The following is a 15,728-nucleotide window of genomic DNA, read 5'->3' as shown; positions in this document are numbered from 1 at the left end:
CATTGATGGTTGTATGTCTGTGTGTATTTTTATCTTTTATTTCATTAATTTCCAAGTTTATTTTTAACGTATCCAACTGTCTCACTGAGCTTTCTGTTGTCTTTTTGTTGCTGCTAAAAAGGTGCTATATAAATAAAGTTATTATTATTCCTGAGGAAACAAAGGCAACCCAACCAGAGGGGAGGCAGAGGGAAAATAAAATACTCTTTAGAGAAGCTGACAGATTTATTTATGATTGTATACTGCAATCCCAAGGTTGATGGCTTTGGAGCAGACAAAATGTATTAAGGAACGCAGCACTAATGAGCTACAGGTGACATCAGTTATTGAGTGAAGGTTAGGAAGTCTAACAGCTGTACAGCAATTTAGCAGCTGATTAAACGATTATGGTACTGGCATGGCGTATAGTCCTCTGTCACATCACTCACTATTTTGAGTTCATGCTACATGTTGGTAATGCTGGACACAATATGGAGTGATGGAGAAATGTGAATGGTTCATTCAACAGTCATGTTTTGATTCCATTAAACCAAATATGAAAGAAAAATAATGTAAATGGATATGATTGGCATCCTCCTATACCCAATGTACAAGTATTGACCTCAACTACAGACCAGAGTTTGCGGTGAACAAATAGACCCAAGCCTGCCCCCCATAACCGACCAATACCAAAGGAATCAAATTACAACAAAGAACTAAAGCAGAATGAGCTCAGTCAACCACAGGAGAAATAATGCAAATATCCTATGGATGGACTAATCGAAGCATGTTGGCAGCAGTACCACAGCAATGACTTACTGCAACATTGAATGCTTCTCGGTTGTCAAACAAACACTACTAAACATGCACTGCAGCGGAGCTACAACTAAACAATCAGCAGGGTTAGTAGCCGCACGGCAAAGTGAACTGAGGCAACATCATCTTGATACACATAACCTGTTTAAAAACATGATTCAAGTTCAACTGGGATATTCTAACTACTGAACTGGTGGGAAGCCTGCTCCCCAAATGTGAGTTAATGTGCAAAGGTGATCATCTGAGCTTTCATCTGTCTGCTGGTCATTGATTGAGTGATTCAAAGTTAGGGGTGTCAAGATTCTCCACATCCATCATTCAATTTGACTTACAATTTTAAGGTCACATTTCGATTAAACTTTAAATATTAACATTTTTTTCCAACTCTAACAGCTATGCCATTACTATGGAGTCTTGATTCGTAAAGATCAACAGACAAGATACATTTACATTTTCTAATTGTTCTTTACAAAGATTATTGGTGCTGATAATTAGTGTCAATACAACATATTTTGTGGGGAATGTACCAGACCCGATGGGCAAATTTAGATATTTAATTTAATGTAACCTAATAGTATTAACTTGTTTTAACAGTCAATTGGGAACAAACTGTTAAACACAAAAAAGAAGAGCCACTAGATCACGGATTTCTTGGAATATGGAAGCTCTCAGAACTGCTAGCTGAACTCTTCTGATGACCTGCATGAAAGCTATTTAATTGGGAACAAAAAAACTAAACAACAAATGTCTCCTGAAACAGGGAGAATCAGTTCAGGTTGGAGAAAACACAAAACAACAAAAAACAACCGCTGAAACAATGAGCAATGGAACATTCTGGGAACATTCTGCTTCAGCTGAAGAAACCGCTGAAGCAGTGGGAAAGGGGGCACCCGGTGCCACACTGGTGACTTCAGGGAAGCAGGAGGATTTTCCAGTTCAGGTGTTTCTCCGTCATCTCCTAATATGGCAGTGGCCATGTTTTAAAAAGTGCAGTTGCAGGCTACCCGTAAGCTGGAAGGAAAAAAAACTGGGGAAATTGCAGACCCTGCTTTTCATTTTGAAGTTTGAAATTGTGAGACTTCTATTAAAAGTAAATCAGTTTTAAGCAAAATGTAGTTTTATAATAGTTTTAAAATCTTTGGTCTTGAGAAAGATATTAAGTCATCCCAGATGAAAAGGGGCACAAAAAAAAAGTCACAAGACATTGATGGTAAAGTCAAACTAAATTTGCAGGTCTGTTTTGATTTGGTCTACTACAAAGCTGTTAAATTAATGAATTGAATCAATAAAGTCCCACTTCTGTTCAGGGGTCAGAAAAAGAAAAAATGTAATTCTCAGATGTGTGAGTTGGAGTGTAGAATCAGTACCATACATAAAGTTTGAAGAGTCGTAATATGTATGCAGTAATGCATGGCTTCCATTCTTACCTTTCCTAATACAGGTGTAACTTTGGCTGACGATGGTCTGCAACAAAGAAGAAAACAATGCGTAGCATGTTGAAGAAACAAACTATATATATATGAACATTAATACCTCTGTCTTTTAAATTCTAATACATTAAGAACGTTAAAGCACAACATCATGCCGTAGCCCAGCCCAAGGCAGGACCAAAGCAATGTGAGTTTAATGAGGTGTGTAGCAGAGAGTCATCTTGTATGACTTCTAAGGCAGCAGCAGAAGGCAGAACATGGAAATCTCCTTAAATTCAGCTCCATTAGGGCTGGGAGACAGATGGATAAGGGAGAGAGGGTACTCTCCACACATTGCTTTGCTGTCAAACACAATCCTCCACTGCAGGGAAAGGTTTTCATATCCTGGACCCCCCAGTAATGGACCATAAAATGAGCCTTTGCTCAAAGGAATAACATATGTTTCTGTAGTTACTGATTTAGTTTTAAATAAACAGAATGAATGAATTGACCCCTGTGAATTTGTTTTGCTTGTCCACAGATTCCAAATTCATTCATTCAAGAACCAGAACAACCATACATACCCGGAAATGTTTAAATGGCCCTTTTGGCTGGTCTGATTAAAATAAAAGCAGTTGCTACCGGTATCAAACTAGTGGGCATACAAACACACTTTAGACCAGAGATCACACATCGGATTCATAGTAACTGACTATGTGGTTTGGTCTTTTTATTTTAAACTAAGCAATCAGGTCACTGTTCATAACAGCACTGCTTCAGTTTAGAGGTATTTTATGCTTCAGTTCACTTTTTGCAGGTTTGAGTTGTTTTGTTTTGTTCAGTATAAAACTAGTTGACTCACTAGTCACCACTGAGGGATGCTCCATTGCAAAAAGCTACTGATTTATTCAGTAACACTGATAATTCATTACACTTCGTTCAAATTGAGGATTTAAAGTTTAGTTTGTTCATTCACTGAAAAACTCCCATCCAACCCTACTTAATACTTAACAATTTCTAGATATCATTTTCCAGATCTGTAAACCACTCGACGAAACAAAGAAGCGCAGATCAGCTATCAATTACAATAATGTCTCTGCTCCAATTCAACAGACAGTTAATGATTTTACATGGCAAATAGTAGAATGTACTCACCTTGAACTGCAGGTACTGCCACTGACACTACCTTGGATGCCAGCATTGACAGTGGGGTTGGTGACAGAACTTGGGATAGCTGTAGCATTGGTTTCAGCTATGGCCTGACTGCAGATCCATTTGGTCTCATCCACCACTATGCGTGCATGAGGCAGACGACCAACATCCCTCACCTTCATCAGCAGGTGGCGTCCTGTTTTGAGGATTTGAACTGCCTCATCATGGGAGATGGTGAGAAAGCTCTGATTGTTGATTTCCATGATCTGGTCACCCACCTGCAACAGACCAGCTTAATTAAAGAGAAGCACTACATGGTCATCTTTCCTATCAGGGCTCCAGACTGTGACCAAAATGGTTGTATATGTAAAAAGAATTGTGAGTGTGCAAGTTAAAATTTCTTGTGGTTGCATTCATGTAAGTGCATGATGATAATCATCACTGGTGCCCCTGCCATAGCGGAGACATCAACCACTGTCTATTCTACCTCCACCTACAAAGTCAACCTTACGAATGAGTACAGAGCAGTTGCAAACATGTAAGGGGGGTCGAGCTTGTACTCGTCACAGCCCCATGCTTGTGGGCCATGTTTGTCCACAGGGGGAGAAATTCTCAGGGTAGTGACTGATTAAGGAGAGACCGACTGAGCTAGTGTCATAGATTAATACCAGAGGTGGAAGAAGTACTAAGTTCTTTTACTTAAGTAAAGGTACTAATACCACGATTAAAAAAATGTAGGCTACATAAAGTGTAAAAGTGAAAGTACTCACTATGCAGCCAAATTGACTCTTTAGTCAATTATCATAATTAGGGCCAGAGCAACCAACGTCGGGACGCGAAGGCCCTATTGAAACTGGTATGATTATTATTATTCTGCAAATTAATTGCCGTTTTGGGGGCTCTATCATATCCCAAAACTCCCCAAATTTGGAATGCATATCAGGACTGTGGTACAATTTTTTTAAATGTATGGGTCCAATGCTTGAGTTTGACAAAATTGTTCATGAGTGCCCCCTAGAAGTTTGACCGGCGGCGCCTCTCACCCAGTATGTCCGATTTACTTGAAATTTGACACACATGTCCAGCTCCACCTACTCTGCAAAAAAGCCAATCAGACCCCTAATCTCCGCCTTCCAAAATGTTCCACTTTTTTGAATTTTGTGAAAAACACATTTTTGCCAACTCCTCCTACACGCTGGGTCTGATTGGTACCACATTTTTTGTGGATAATTATTGGATCTATATCATCAAAACTTTAAAAAAAATTGTTGATCTCATTACACTGAGAATATATGGACCAATGAACTTCATAGGGGCCTTCTACAGCAATATATATAACTTCAAAACCATGTGGCCTATCATCACGAAATCTGTAGTATATGTCCTCATTGTGGCAACTGTGGCGAAGTAGATAGCAGGGCCGTCTTACAATCAGAGGATCAGTGGTTTGGTCACCGGTTCAGGCTCCACCAGTCGCATGTTGATGTGTCCTTGAGCAAGACACTTAACCCCAAAATTGCTCCTGTAGCTGTGCCTATGGTGTAGAATTGTGATAGGCTGTCAGAGTTTCTGCTATTGTTAGTATTTTAAAACAAGGATGGCGTTTGATAGATTGGCTGAAAAATGGTAAGTCAGAAATCTGAATGTCCTTACAAACTCTGTTCTATATCTAACCGTGTGTTGTCTGATTGATTGGGGTGGATCCATTTAAGAATGTATTGAAGTTGATTTGCTAGAGTAGTGAAATAAATGTGGAGCTTGAAGTCCTCCTTGTGTTTTTGGTTTTTGTAAAGTGGCCAGTTTAATTCTTGGTGTCTTATTGTTCCAGTAGAATTGAGTAATGATTGAGTCAAGCGATTTGAACCAGGAGTGGGTGGGTTGAGATGGTATCATTGTGAATAGGTCATTTATTTTAGGTAGTATTGTCATTTTAACTGTAGCTATTCTGCCCATGAGTGATGGTGGTAGTTTCATCCAGCGGAGGAAGTCGTCGTTTATTGTCTTAAGTAATGGCATGAAGTTGAGTGTGAACAGCTCTGACAGACTGGGGGAAATATTTATTCCTAAATACGTGATGGCACCTGTGCAAAAAGTGATAGGTGGTGTTTGGGCTACCCCATCCCAACTGTTACTATCTAATGGAAGGATGGATGATTTACTCCAGTTAATGGAGTAGTCAGAGATATTAGAGAATGATTCAATGACTTTAATAGTTTCCTGTGGTGATGAGTAGGGGTTTTGTAGGAAGAGCAATATATCATCTGCATAGAGACTGATCTTGTGATATGTGTTGAGTGTTTTAATTCCTTTTATGTGGATGTTCTGACGAATGGCTGCAGCTAACGGTTCAATGAAAATGGTGAAAAGTGAGGGAGAGAGTGGGCATCCTTGCCTAGTCCCCCTGTGTGAAGCTTTGTGATGTTTGTCCATTGGTGATGACAGTAGCTGTAGGTGAGGTGTACAGAATTTTAACCCAGTTAATAAATAATTCCCCAAAGCCAAATCTTTGTAGTGTGCTTGTGAGAAATGTCCAGTTTACTCTGTCGAAGGCTTTTTCTGCATCTAAGGAGGCTATGATGGTACCGGCTTGTTGTAATGATGAGTAATTGATTAAATTAAACAGTCTGCGTGTGTTAGTGGATGAATGTCTACCTTTAATAAAGCCGGTTTGATCTGGATGGAGTGACTTTTTCTAATCTGTGTTAGTGATGATTTTAATATCTACATAGAGGAGAGAAATGGGACGGTAACTAGAAGGAAGAGTTGAATCTTTATTTGGTTTGAGGAGGAGTGATATACTGGCTGTTTTCATGTTAGCTGGAAATTGCTAATTTTGTTTTATTTCAGTTATCATTTTGTTAGAGTGGAGCTAGAATGAACCAGAAATGTTTATAGAACTCAGCAGGGAAGCCATCGGGATCTGGTGCTTTGTTATTGGGCATAAGATTGAGGGCAGAAAAAGATTCATCCTGTGTTAATGGTGAATCAAGTGTGTTGGTTTGTTCTTTGTTAAGCTGTGGTAAATCAATGCTGTTGAGAAATGAGTTGATGTCTTCTTGATTTAAGTTCTTTTTAGATGAATATAGATTGGCATACACATTTCTGGAGATTTTATTTATTTCATCAGGTGAATTTGTGGCCTTCCCTGCTGAGTCCTTGATGATTGAGATTGTTTTTTCTTTATTTCGTTTAATTTGATTTGCCAAATATTTACCGGATTTATTGCTATAGTGAAAATGTTCTTGTCTAAGTCTGTGTATAAGGAATTGAGTTTTATTATTTATAATTTCTTTTATTTGTAATTTGTACTTTCTTAATTCGTTCTGGGTTTCCGCTGTTGAGTTACGTGCATTAATGATTTAGAGTCGGTTGATTTGTTGTTCCAGTTCAGCTTCTTGTTGTTTTTCTTTCTTTTTTTTGTAAACGGAGAATGAGATGATTATTCCTCTTAAAACTGCTTTCCATGTTTCCCACAGAAGGGTTGATGATGACTCTGGGGAATCATTTATTTCATGCCTTCAGGACTTTCTTCCAGAAAGGATTTATTTTATCTCAAACCATGATATTTTGCTAAACCTAACAAGAAGCCCTGGAGGCAAACTTCCCCCATGTGTGCAGGATGGGGCATGTGAAGCTAACCTTCCCATGTGGTGCCCTGAATTATTGCCGACTAGCTACAACAACGAGTCGGACATACCCAAGCACACGGGAGAAATCTGTAAGCCAGCTTGTTACCTTAAATCTTAATATTAGATTTTGCTTTCTCTAAAGCGATAATAGATGTAGGGTACATCCTAAGTCTCTTATTTGTAATTTCCTCGATTAAAGTTGTTGGCGACATATTGATGGCCGTCCCAAAACTCTTAATTCTGCTCTGAGGAGCGAGGAGGGATCTCTGAGGAGCCATGGGCGAGGACGCACAAGAACAGCCTTCCAGGAAGTGTTTCAGCTTGCACTGCATTGTTCATCAGTTATGTGATTGGACGCTGCAGCCGATCGGACTGATCAGAACTTTCGAAACATCACTGGAGTTTCACACCAGAGTGAAGACAGATCAGATTAAACTCTAGTTTATATTTGATTAGTTTTCTGATTCACCGTCTGGTTTAAATAGATGTTCATTGTAGTCTGAACAACAAAAGGACCACAAACAACTTTCTTCATTTATTAGAAAGATTTGTGTCTTCATGATCTGATATTTCCCTCAATACCTTTATTATGACACAATTAAAGTCAGAGAGATCTTTTTACATCATTTATCATCATTTCATTCAGTCACGTGAGGCGGATCATTCAGAGCGTTTGATGAGTTTTATCATTTAAATTGAACCTGAAACATGGAGCCTAATACATTAATTCCAGTGTTCAAGTGAAACCATAATCATATTCTGGGTTATGTAATAATGACATCACAATTTCAAAACAGACGCAAATAATTAATAAATAACACAATTGCGTTGTGCAGGTAGAAATCGGTCCTGTACTTATAAGCAGGACTCAGAACACATAAGTACCACAGACTGTGTATAAATACTCAAAACAGTTTGTTCAAGAGGAAACTGGATACAGAGAGAAAACACCTCTAATGTAATAACTGTCTTTATTAGTATTTGTCACGAATTCCCCTTCATATTAGTTTGTTTTCATCCTGCCTGCCTGTTTAATTAACTCTATTGTCATTTCAGGTCCTGCCATTCACACCCTATCATCACTCATTCCCCTCACCTGGTCTTCCACGCTCATCTCACCTGCAGCCCATTCCCTCATTAGACCCTCACTATTTAGGTCCCCTCACTTGCACTTGTTCCCTGCCAGATTGTCTTGTGTGTTATTTCCAAGCTCTCCAGTGTATCTATATATTGTTCCTGATCTGCCTGTTCCGACCCTGTCTGCCTGTTGATTCGACCTTGGATTTTTGCCTGCCACCTATTGGATTTGTTGGGCTGTTAGACTGACCTCCTGGTTTTGACCCTGCCTGAACACAAGTAAAAAGAACTATACTTGTATTTTGTTTGAGTTGTGCTTTTGGGTTCAAGTATCTGTAATCCTTTCAATTATTAGTGACTATTATTAAGTACAGTGATGATAACTGTCTTTATGAGTTATTAGTTACTATTAACTACAGTGATGATCACTGTGTCTTTATTAGTTACTATTAAGTACAGTGATCATGTGAACAGACACAAACTTCTCTAAAGTCTCTCCAGCTGTTGAAGCCGACTGACAGCTGATCCTCCGTCATCAGTAACAGACGTTGCTTCATGTGACGCTTTAGAGGAAAGGATGTCTCATTTCTCTTAAAACATATTTCCTTGTTCCCTCTCTCCTTGCATGGCTTCCTTGCGTCTCTCCATGCATCCCTGGTGGGAGGGACTAAGACGCAAGGAAAAGACACAAGTGAGGGAAACGGGGATGACATTAAGAGACTTGGGATGTACCCATAGTAGCCTAGCTACACAGTGAGCAATATGTATTTTGTAGTTGACTGATAAGTATAACTTCAATTATTTAAATACTTGCGTATTAAGTAAGCTCTGGATTGTTGGTCAGATCCAGGTTGGAGTCAAGTTCTCCAGAGCGTAGCGAGACTTGTGGTGAAAGCCAAAACTGCAAGTCATTGACTGAAGCCTTTTTAATTCTATTGGCAAGTGAATGAAAGGGCAGGAATTTCTGGCAGGAATTTCTGGCAGAAATTCCTGAGGGCAAATGTCTCCACTGGTAGATGGGGGAAGAGGGATGGTTGTTAATCTGATAACACCAGACTGACCCCCCCACACACACAGCTGGACAGCAGCTTCCTTCCACAAACAATGAATGGCTGCAGACAACCAGTGAATGGAGGCATATCTATGACACTTGGAGATCCAGTATATTTATTTGTATATGTGAATTTCTCCCTCTCTGCTCTCTCCATTGTTCCTGCTCTCACAATTTCTTTCAAGGCGTGTCGAAAGCTCCAGTTCTGCAGCATGACCAGCCAATCCTTCAAGTTCAAAAAAGTACCTTTCCATCTCTCTCTGTTAAAAGAACTTTATAAATGTCACACTGCATCTGTCAAGGGACAATATTTGAATTTGTATAATGCCTTTCAACTTCTGCCTTTTTTGATGTACTTGCTCTCTAAGTAAGGCTATTTTTTTCCAGGTGTCCCAATGGGTTTGATAAGAAATGTGATGTTTTATTTTCATACCCACGTAGGACACAGTGTGATATTATCATGAAAGCCATATTGAGGACCCAGTCATATTGTTTACAGATAGGAAACACTGGCTTCTGTTCTTCTTCCCTTAGGCAGGTTGAAAGAAGTAGCACAGAGTGAGAGTGGCCTGCTTGTTGATGCAGAAAGCTGACCTGAAAGCACGCAGCAGAGATTTAGTGTGGCTAATAAAGCATTTTTTTGTAGACCCGTCATGCCAGTGAATTCAGCTGGCTGAATGCAACTGTAAGGCAGGTAGCAGATGTTATGTCTAAAAGACGGTAGGTGGCAAGAATGTTACCAGGTTCATCAGAATCCGACGTCGGATGTTAGAACATTGCCAGAAAATCTTCCTGTCAACAACTCATTAAATCTAGGACAAAGATTTAAAGGGCCATCTCAGAGTTTGTTAATGTTTCAGGTTGTCTGACTACCTTATATTGCTTTAAATGACCGACATTTTAATTCCATTTGTTAGTACGCAATCTATCACACTAACCATTATGTCTGCAATGCATATAGTTTCAAAATCAGTCTGCACTTACAATTGCGTTACCATACAGCAGTAATGTAGCTTTGAAAACAAAGATGGCAGGCGTGATGTTCATTGGGATGGATCTCAAGTTGTAGTTAGAGGAGCAGACGCTGTCTATTGGACTTAGATATACTGGCAGAGGAACTTTGGACATTACGGTGGACTGCAGGAGGAGCCCCCCAACACCATACTGAACAACCCTGTGTCTGCTCTGGAAGGCTTCAGGTTTCTGAGATCCAAAATCACCTAATGTGGGCATAAAACATCGACTCCATCATCAATAAGTCCCATCAGAGGTGCCGGCTATGGAAGTCCAACCTGCCTCAGTTGCTGCTGATCCAGTTCTATACTGCAATCATCCAGTCTGTTCTCTGCTTGTCCATCACTCTGTGGTTTGGATCAGCCACCATACAGGACAGGAACCAACTACAACGGACAGTATGGTCTGCAGAGAACATCATTGGTGCCAGCCTGCCCTCCATCCAGGAGTTCTACACCTCTAGAGTCAGGAGACCTCACTGCAGACCATCAAACCCTGGAAACGACTTGTTTCAGCTCCTGCACTCCGGGAGGTGCTACAGAACAATGTGCGTCAAACCAGACACAAGAACAGTTTCTTCTATACTTAATATTTTTTTGCTGAAGTATATCTTTGCTGCTGTAACATACAAATTTCCCCCTGGGGATGAATAAAGTATCTATCTATAGACAGTATAATAAGAATTATTTTCTCCGACTTGTATCTACGAAGTAGTTCTAGGTTTCTTTTGACCGCTCCTTGTTCAGCTTTGTTGTCCTTGTTTTTAGCTGTATGTTTATATCTTCTTGTAAATTGTTCTTGGAACAGGACACAAGAGCAACCTCAAAACTGGTGTCAAATTCCTTGTATGTTTCCACACACCTGGCCTATGATTCTCAACATGACTATGATTTGGGTTCAAGTCAGCATTAGTTACTCACATGTATTGTCGTGAATCAAAAACTGTAAAGTAAATTCCGCTTCCCAAGGAATCACAACACTGTACTTTGACTAAATGAAATGTAATGAAATATAAGGGAGCATTCTACAGTGATGGAAGATCCCAGGAAGCACTGATTAGTTAGGCTATGGGAACATTTGAGTTGATGTAGGAATGTTCTGACCAAACATGCTGGGGGAGAATGGCTTGAGTGAAACCTAGAATCATTTATTCTTATAGATAACGATGCCTTGCCACCATCTCAGATGAAGAATTATCATTAGATTGGACATGGGGGGAAGGTTTTGTGGTGTAATGTAGCAATGCTATTAGAAGGTTGAGTTGAGGTACCTTTAGTGCACCAGCATCTGCAGCAGATCCAGGGTCCACTCCAGTGATGTAGATCCCCAGTCCATACTCGGCACCACCTCTGATCATTAGGCCCAGAGAGCGACCACCGTCCATATTTAGATTTGCCTACAGAAAAGATATGACATTCAGAAGTGTGGACTTGAGTCAAGATGCATCGGGATGTGTCAGTAACAATCAATGCAATTTCGTGTCTATTTCTGTGCTTTGTGTTACAGGCACCAGGACTGGTACCAAATAGCCAGATGATTCTGTAAACAGGACACACAAATGACACTGGGCAATTTCACATCTGTTCACCTCGCCTGCTCCGCAGAATGAGGAAACGGCATAGCGACGTTATGGTCGTAAATCTACTGTCGTAAAGCCTAATTTATGTTTATAAAGAATGAAGAACACAGACATCAGTTAGTATCAGTCATTCATCCTGTCCTTGGTCTTCATGTCCTCTGTCCTCCTGTCCTCTGTCCAACTCAGATAAACAGACTACGGAAAGACAGCTTTTGTTTTAGCTTGTTTGTAATTGTGTGTGCTGTTCTTGTGTTAAAGTGGCGGGGGATGAGACTGAGAGACAGTGGACAATGCCGATTGAATTAGGTTTCTCTTTTTTTTGCATGTTCAACAGATGTATTGGCTTTTTACTCACGAATATTTTGTTGCCCTAAGTTATCTTCACTTTACTGTCTCCACCGCAGCCTCTCTGCTAGCTGACTTTGTTCCCTGTGTTTGTGTCTTCGTGTGTGTGTAGTTGGAGGAGTTCCGCCTGATATAGTGAGCAGAGGAGATTACGCAGCAGAAACGACACCGAAACATTAAAAAGTATGGATAAAAAGAACTATTAACGTCAGAGCTTATTTCAGGTCATTATACCCTAATGAAAACATAGTTATGAATATTACATTCCATTCCACTGCAGAAAGTCCCCTCGTGGACTGGATGAGTGATGTATTTGGACTCACAGACATCCCAGGAATGCGCTTGCAAAGTCTGATGTTCAGGTTTGATTCAACCTCACATCTCAAAAAGAGATGGAGAGGAATTTCTCAATAATATTTATATTAAAATAGTGGAAATAAGGCAGCAGTTTATTACTGAACTCGTGGAGCCGGATGTTGACTCCTGCCCACCTTCAAAACTAACCCACTTTAGCAAAATCGCAGTCAACGTTGAAACACACTGTTGCACTTTCAAAATCAACTACTTGCCCTTCAGAATGTGTTCCCACTTGGTTTTGAAAAGCGGTGTTTCAAGTGGTTGGTCCAGATATTTTAGCCAGTGGTGGGCCGTCAGGGCCAGCAAAGCCTTCTCTGCTGGCCGAGACACTGACAGAATCACAGAGTTTGTAGCTATTTTATAATTTAATTATTTTTCATCAATACACTACATCAGGGGTCTTCAACGTTTGTCAGGCCAAGGACCCCCAAACTGATAGAGATGGAGCAGGGACCCCCGACTATATATATTGTATAAGATTGTGTTTTATATTAAACTGGGCCTAGTGCCATGTATAAACATACCTTGTTCTTGTGCATTCAATACTAAGCTATTCAAATAATACACAGGTTGATATATTCATGTTGTTATTTTAGTCTGGTCTTCGCTCCCTTCACAGCACTGAGACTGCTATGGTCAAGGTCACCCATAGCCTTCTGCTCGCTACAGACACAGGCCTGTATTCTTCTGACACAGCGGACCACAATGCCTTAGTCAGCCATCTGAAGAACTATGTTGGCATCAGTGATGTGGCACTGGCTTGGTTTATGTCTTATCTGTCGAACAGGTCCTTCTCTCCTCTCCTCTGTGGGGTCCCCGAGGGATGTATTTAGGGTCCCCTCCTGTTTACCATATATACGCTACCCCTTCCATACGTAGGCAAAATATTGATTGTCATTGCTATGTTGATGGTACCCAGCTGTAAATCCTCATTAAGCCTGGCAAACCACTGTTTCTTGTATCATGTCCTGCCTTGTTAACATAAAAAATGACATTAAATGACTCCAAATCAAATGTAATCATAATAACCACTGCTGGCCCCAGTACTGGCTGCATCAATCACCTCGCCTCTATTCTGGGCACCTTATCTAATAATGTTCTCCACAAAGCCCAGAATCTGGAGTTTATTTTTTACTAACAACTAACTTTTGACGCTCAGGTGACCAAAGTTGTGCATTCCTGCTTTGCTAAACTGAGACAGCGAACCAAAATCAGGTCATTCCTTTCATCTGCAGAACAAGAAAGAGTAATTCATGCATTATCTTCAAGACTATTGCAAGGCACTTTATTCTGGTATCAGCAGGCAAAACATTCAAAGACTGCTATTGATACAGAATGCTGCTGTTTTTATTTTGAAACACTTTATAACCACATTCTGAAAGGCACTTTATAAATAAAGTTATTATTATAGTATTATTTCTCATGGCTTCACTTCTCCCTCTGTTTCCAGAGCTGATCAAGAAAGTTGGCCAGCAAGTCCTCTCGGATTCATCTCTCTTCAATCTTCCCTCAAATTTACTCTGGGTGAGCCTCATCTCACTGTCCTTTAGTTTACACCGTACTTGTTCTTCCAGTGAACTGAGGTAAACATTTACTGAATTTTCAATCTCCCTGGAATTGAGTTCCATATCTTCCAGCTTTGTCTTCTGCTGGACCTCAGTGCCTTTCTCCTCTGCCTTTGCTCGCTTTTGCTATGTGCACCTTCTATTGTCACAGTCAAATTTGAGTCAGGACCACACTTGCGTCTGAGTGAAATCTCTGTCCGACCCAATGTTCAGTACCAGTATTTGATCAACCATTTCACAGTTGTTCCATTCCAAAAATGTCCCAGTAAATTTCCTGTTGCTGTTTATGTTTAGGAAATAAGTTGAGCTGTTGCCCAGCAATCTATACAAGGATCTTTATCCAATGAGCTTCCAGTAAATGGCATTCTCCCTTTGATTGAAGGAAAGAATGTAGCTCTTTGGTGTCACGTTGTGACGTTAGTATGACATTGTAACTTGATATATGATTGTATTTTAGATAACAGCTCTGACTCTCATCATTGATATTAAAGCATTAGTAGACATTTGTTTCTCTACTGTTTCCATTTTTCTCATTCGCTTTGGCTCTATTCTTAAATGAGAATGTTCAACAAGGTTTAAGTTAAAATCTGTGAACAATAATATTTTTGTTCACAACATATGTGAATTTCTCATTTATTCAAGCAAATTGCACATGTTTGGGCACGTGTGCAAAAGCGTAAGTATAACTGTACAATGTGCACAATAACCACTTGCACATGGCTTGCTGATCAAAACTGATGAGTTGATTCTTAGTGGAATTGTCATGTTCCTCATAACTTCTTTAATTGTAAATCACATATGACTTCAGGTGGTGAGTTTACTGACAAGTAACACATTGATAGACAATTAAATTAACTCTATACATACAAATGTGCAAAACCTTTTTTCTGTCCAGTAAACTTTGCCCTACGGTTGAAATGGGAATCTAAAAAGCTCAGTGACACACAATGTCATTCAGTTGGGAAAAAAAACTGACATTCTCTCACATCACACCACAAAAACACACACAGTGATGCCAGTGCTGCTGAGTGACTTGCTGTCATCCTCAGATTTCAGGTAACAGGGGAATCGCATGCGTCTTTTCTTTTTAGAATGTGAAAGACCTGCAACTCAATCGAACAGGGCGTGGAGTAAGGAAAACGATTGCCCGGGGCTTTGAGTCACGGTGGCAATTTCGCCACAGTTTGGGTGCACAAGATGGGAAGCAAATAATGCAGTCACCTAAACAAAGCAGGTCTCATTTCACCAACCACAAGAGCACCAACTTGTGGTCATGGCTCTTGTGGAAGCTGACCTAAGATTCATCTGGATTTGGGGACCAATAGCAGAATCACTGATGCTGCTGTATGGAAGAGCAAACTTGGGGAAGCTCTCCAGTCACAATCAAAACCGTTTATTTTGCCAGAGAATGTTGCACATACAAGGAATTTTACATGGTGGATGGTGCATAACATTAAACAATCAACACAGTGCAAAAAATAGAAAATATTACAATTTACAATAAAATATAAAATAAAGTGCACAGACAAACAGATAACAGTACTTTAAACCAGTGAAATGTAAGTGTAATGTAAAAGTCTCAAGTGTATTTAAATATGAAGGGATGTGCATCAGTAGGAAATCGTCCTGGGGATGACATAGTTAGTGGGGGCCCTGGGCTTTGTTGAAGAACCCAACGATGGGAAGAAACTGTTCGTGTGTCGTGAGGTCTTGGTCCTGATGGAGGTCTTGGTCCTGATGGAGGTCTTGGTCCTG

At 40.1% G+C, this 15,728-nt stretch overlaps 1 protein-coding gene across 1 annotated transcript in view; it reads right to left on the bottom strand.

Moving 5' to 3' along the window:
• Positions 1-15,728, bottom strand: part of whrnb (whirlin b) — a gene marked incomplete at both ends in the record, with an annotated part of 66,553 nt that overhangs the window by 21,735 nt on the left and 29,090 nt on the right. Inside the window, 3 exons of the mRNA XM_079161981.1 lie at positions 2,223-2,259; positions 3,360-3,634; positions 11,398-11,523. Of these exons, the coding sequence (XP_079018107.1) occupies positions 2,223-2,259; positions 3,360-3,634; positions 11,398-11,523 (438 nt within the window). The remainder of the gene's footprint in view (positions 1-2,222; positions 2,260-3,359; positions 3,635-11,397; positions 11,524-15,728) is intronic.

Source organism: Pholis gunnellus, assembly GCF_910591455.1.
Source record: "Pholis gunnellus genome assembly, chromosome: 6".
NCBI classification, from domain to species: Eukaryota; Metazoa; Chordata; class Actinopteri; order Perciformes; family Pholidae; genus Pholis; species Pholis gunnellus.
This window is presented reverse-complemented; position numbering and strand designations above follow the sequence as displayed.